This window comes from Alligator sinensis, unplaced genomic scaffold (genome assembly GCF_000455745.1).
Source record: "Alligator sinensis unplaced genomic scaffold, ASM45574v1 scaffold990_1, whole genome shotgun sequence".
Lineage (NCBI taxonomy): Eukaryota > Metazoa > Chordata > Crocodylia > Alligatoridae > Alligator > Alligator sinensis.
Window position 1 is genome coordinate 868,751 of NW_005842506.1, and position 1,430 is coordinate 870,180.

At 42.0% G+C, this 1,430-nt stretch overlaps 1 protein-coding gene across 1 annotated transcript in view; it reads left to right on the plus strand.

Moving 5' to 3' along the window:
- The window catches only part of TRRAP (transformation/transcription domain associated protein), a 140,906-nt gene that overhangs the window by 7,418 nt on the left and 132,058 nt on the right, over positions 1-1,430 (plus strand). The window contains 1 exon segment of the mRNA XM_025213106.1: positions 592-675. Coding sequence (XP_025068891.1) covers positions 592-675 — 84 coding nt within the window.

Here is a 1,430-nt window from a genome sequence, read left to right on the forward strand (position 1 = left end):
TGTCTTTGCAGCACATTGGTTTTAATATACAAAACATTGCTGTAGATTTTCTCTTGCTATGAATTAGAATTTTGAATTGTTAGGATTTTGTTAGACCTAGAATAGTTCTTGATTACTCTAAGCAAGATCTCACAGAAGAATACTTTCTAGCCTGACTTTGGAACATCAGATTGAGTTATTGATTCACTTGTCTTCAAGATCTTCCTTCAGTTTCTTGCTTGCCTAGAATCTAATTTATTGATGAGCTGAGCCTCAGGTCATGTAAACAGCTGTGTGTTTGTAAAGACCTTCATATGAAAGCTTTAGTAGCATCTGTTTATCTGTGGGACTTTGCAAAATGCTGATCCTGAAGAGGCTGCAAGATGGGCCCTAATTCTGTCAGAATATGTATTTCCATTAAATGCAATGAGGTAGCTGCACCCGCAGACTGGTTATGACAAGCATCATATCAAACATGATGCATTTTCCTTGTGGCAGTTTATATTAGCAGGAAATTTCTAGGTCACCAATGTTAAATTAGAGGCACAGAACAATATTTGTAATGAAATTGACTCAAAATGCAGCAGTGGGCTAATTAAAGACTTTTTTCAGACGGAGAATGAAGAGAATGTACTTATTTGTTTGCGAATAATTATTGAACTGCACAAACAATTTCGACCACCAATTACCCAAGAAGTAAGTTTTACCCAAGAAGTAAGTTATATTTTATTATGTTGTATAGAAATGATTCCACTTACGGTTTATTTCTGGGCTGTCTGACTGGTTGCCTGCAGGCTGCATATGGCCTGCAAGGAGTTAAATTAAGGCCTTAGGCTCACCTGCCTGCAGCTCCTGCCCTTCTTTTGGCTGCAACAGCAGGAGTCTCCAGGCTCCCCCTCCCTCCTATGGTGCCATTTCCATCCCTGGCCCAGGGGGCAGGGTAGCGTAGCAGCATGGGGAGCTGAGGGTGAGTCAGGGCATATGGGTGTGGGGGAATGGGGGCTGTGGTATGGGAAGGACATGCAGTGCAGCAGTGGAGGGTGTCTGGTATAGCAGTGGGGCAGCATCTGTGTAGCTCTGTGGCCATATATCTTGCCTCTGTGACTTGATGCAGCCTGTGCATCGTGTAGCTCTGGAGGGCTTGTAAGTGGAACAGCTGGGATTTATTTGGAGGGAACTTTTCTACTGTCAGTGAATAACACAATATTGTAATTAATTTCAATATGTTAGGCATTTAAAAAATGCTTTATATGATGACTGTCAGTGGTGCTGTTCTGGAGCATAATGGTTTGGGTCTTTACCAGCTTTGTTCTTAAACCGTATGGGCCATATGACCTCACTTATTGTGGTGGAGTAAAAACCCTCTCTTAACCAAGCACAGTTTGAAGGTGTAGCTGACTAGCTTTCACTACCTCTCATTCTCATGCTTTTATTCCTGCCAGAAGTCTCTG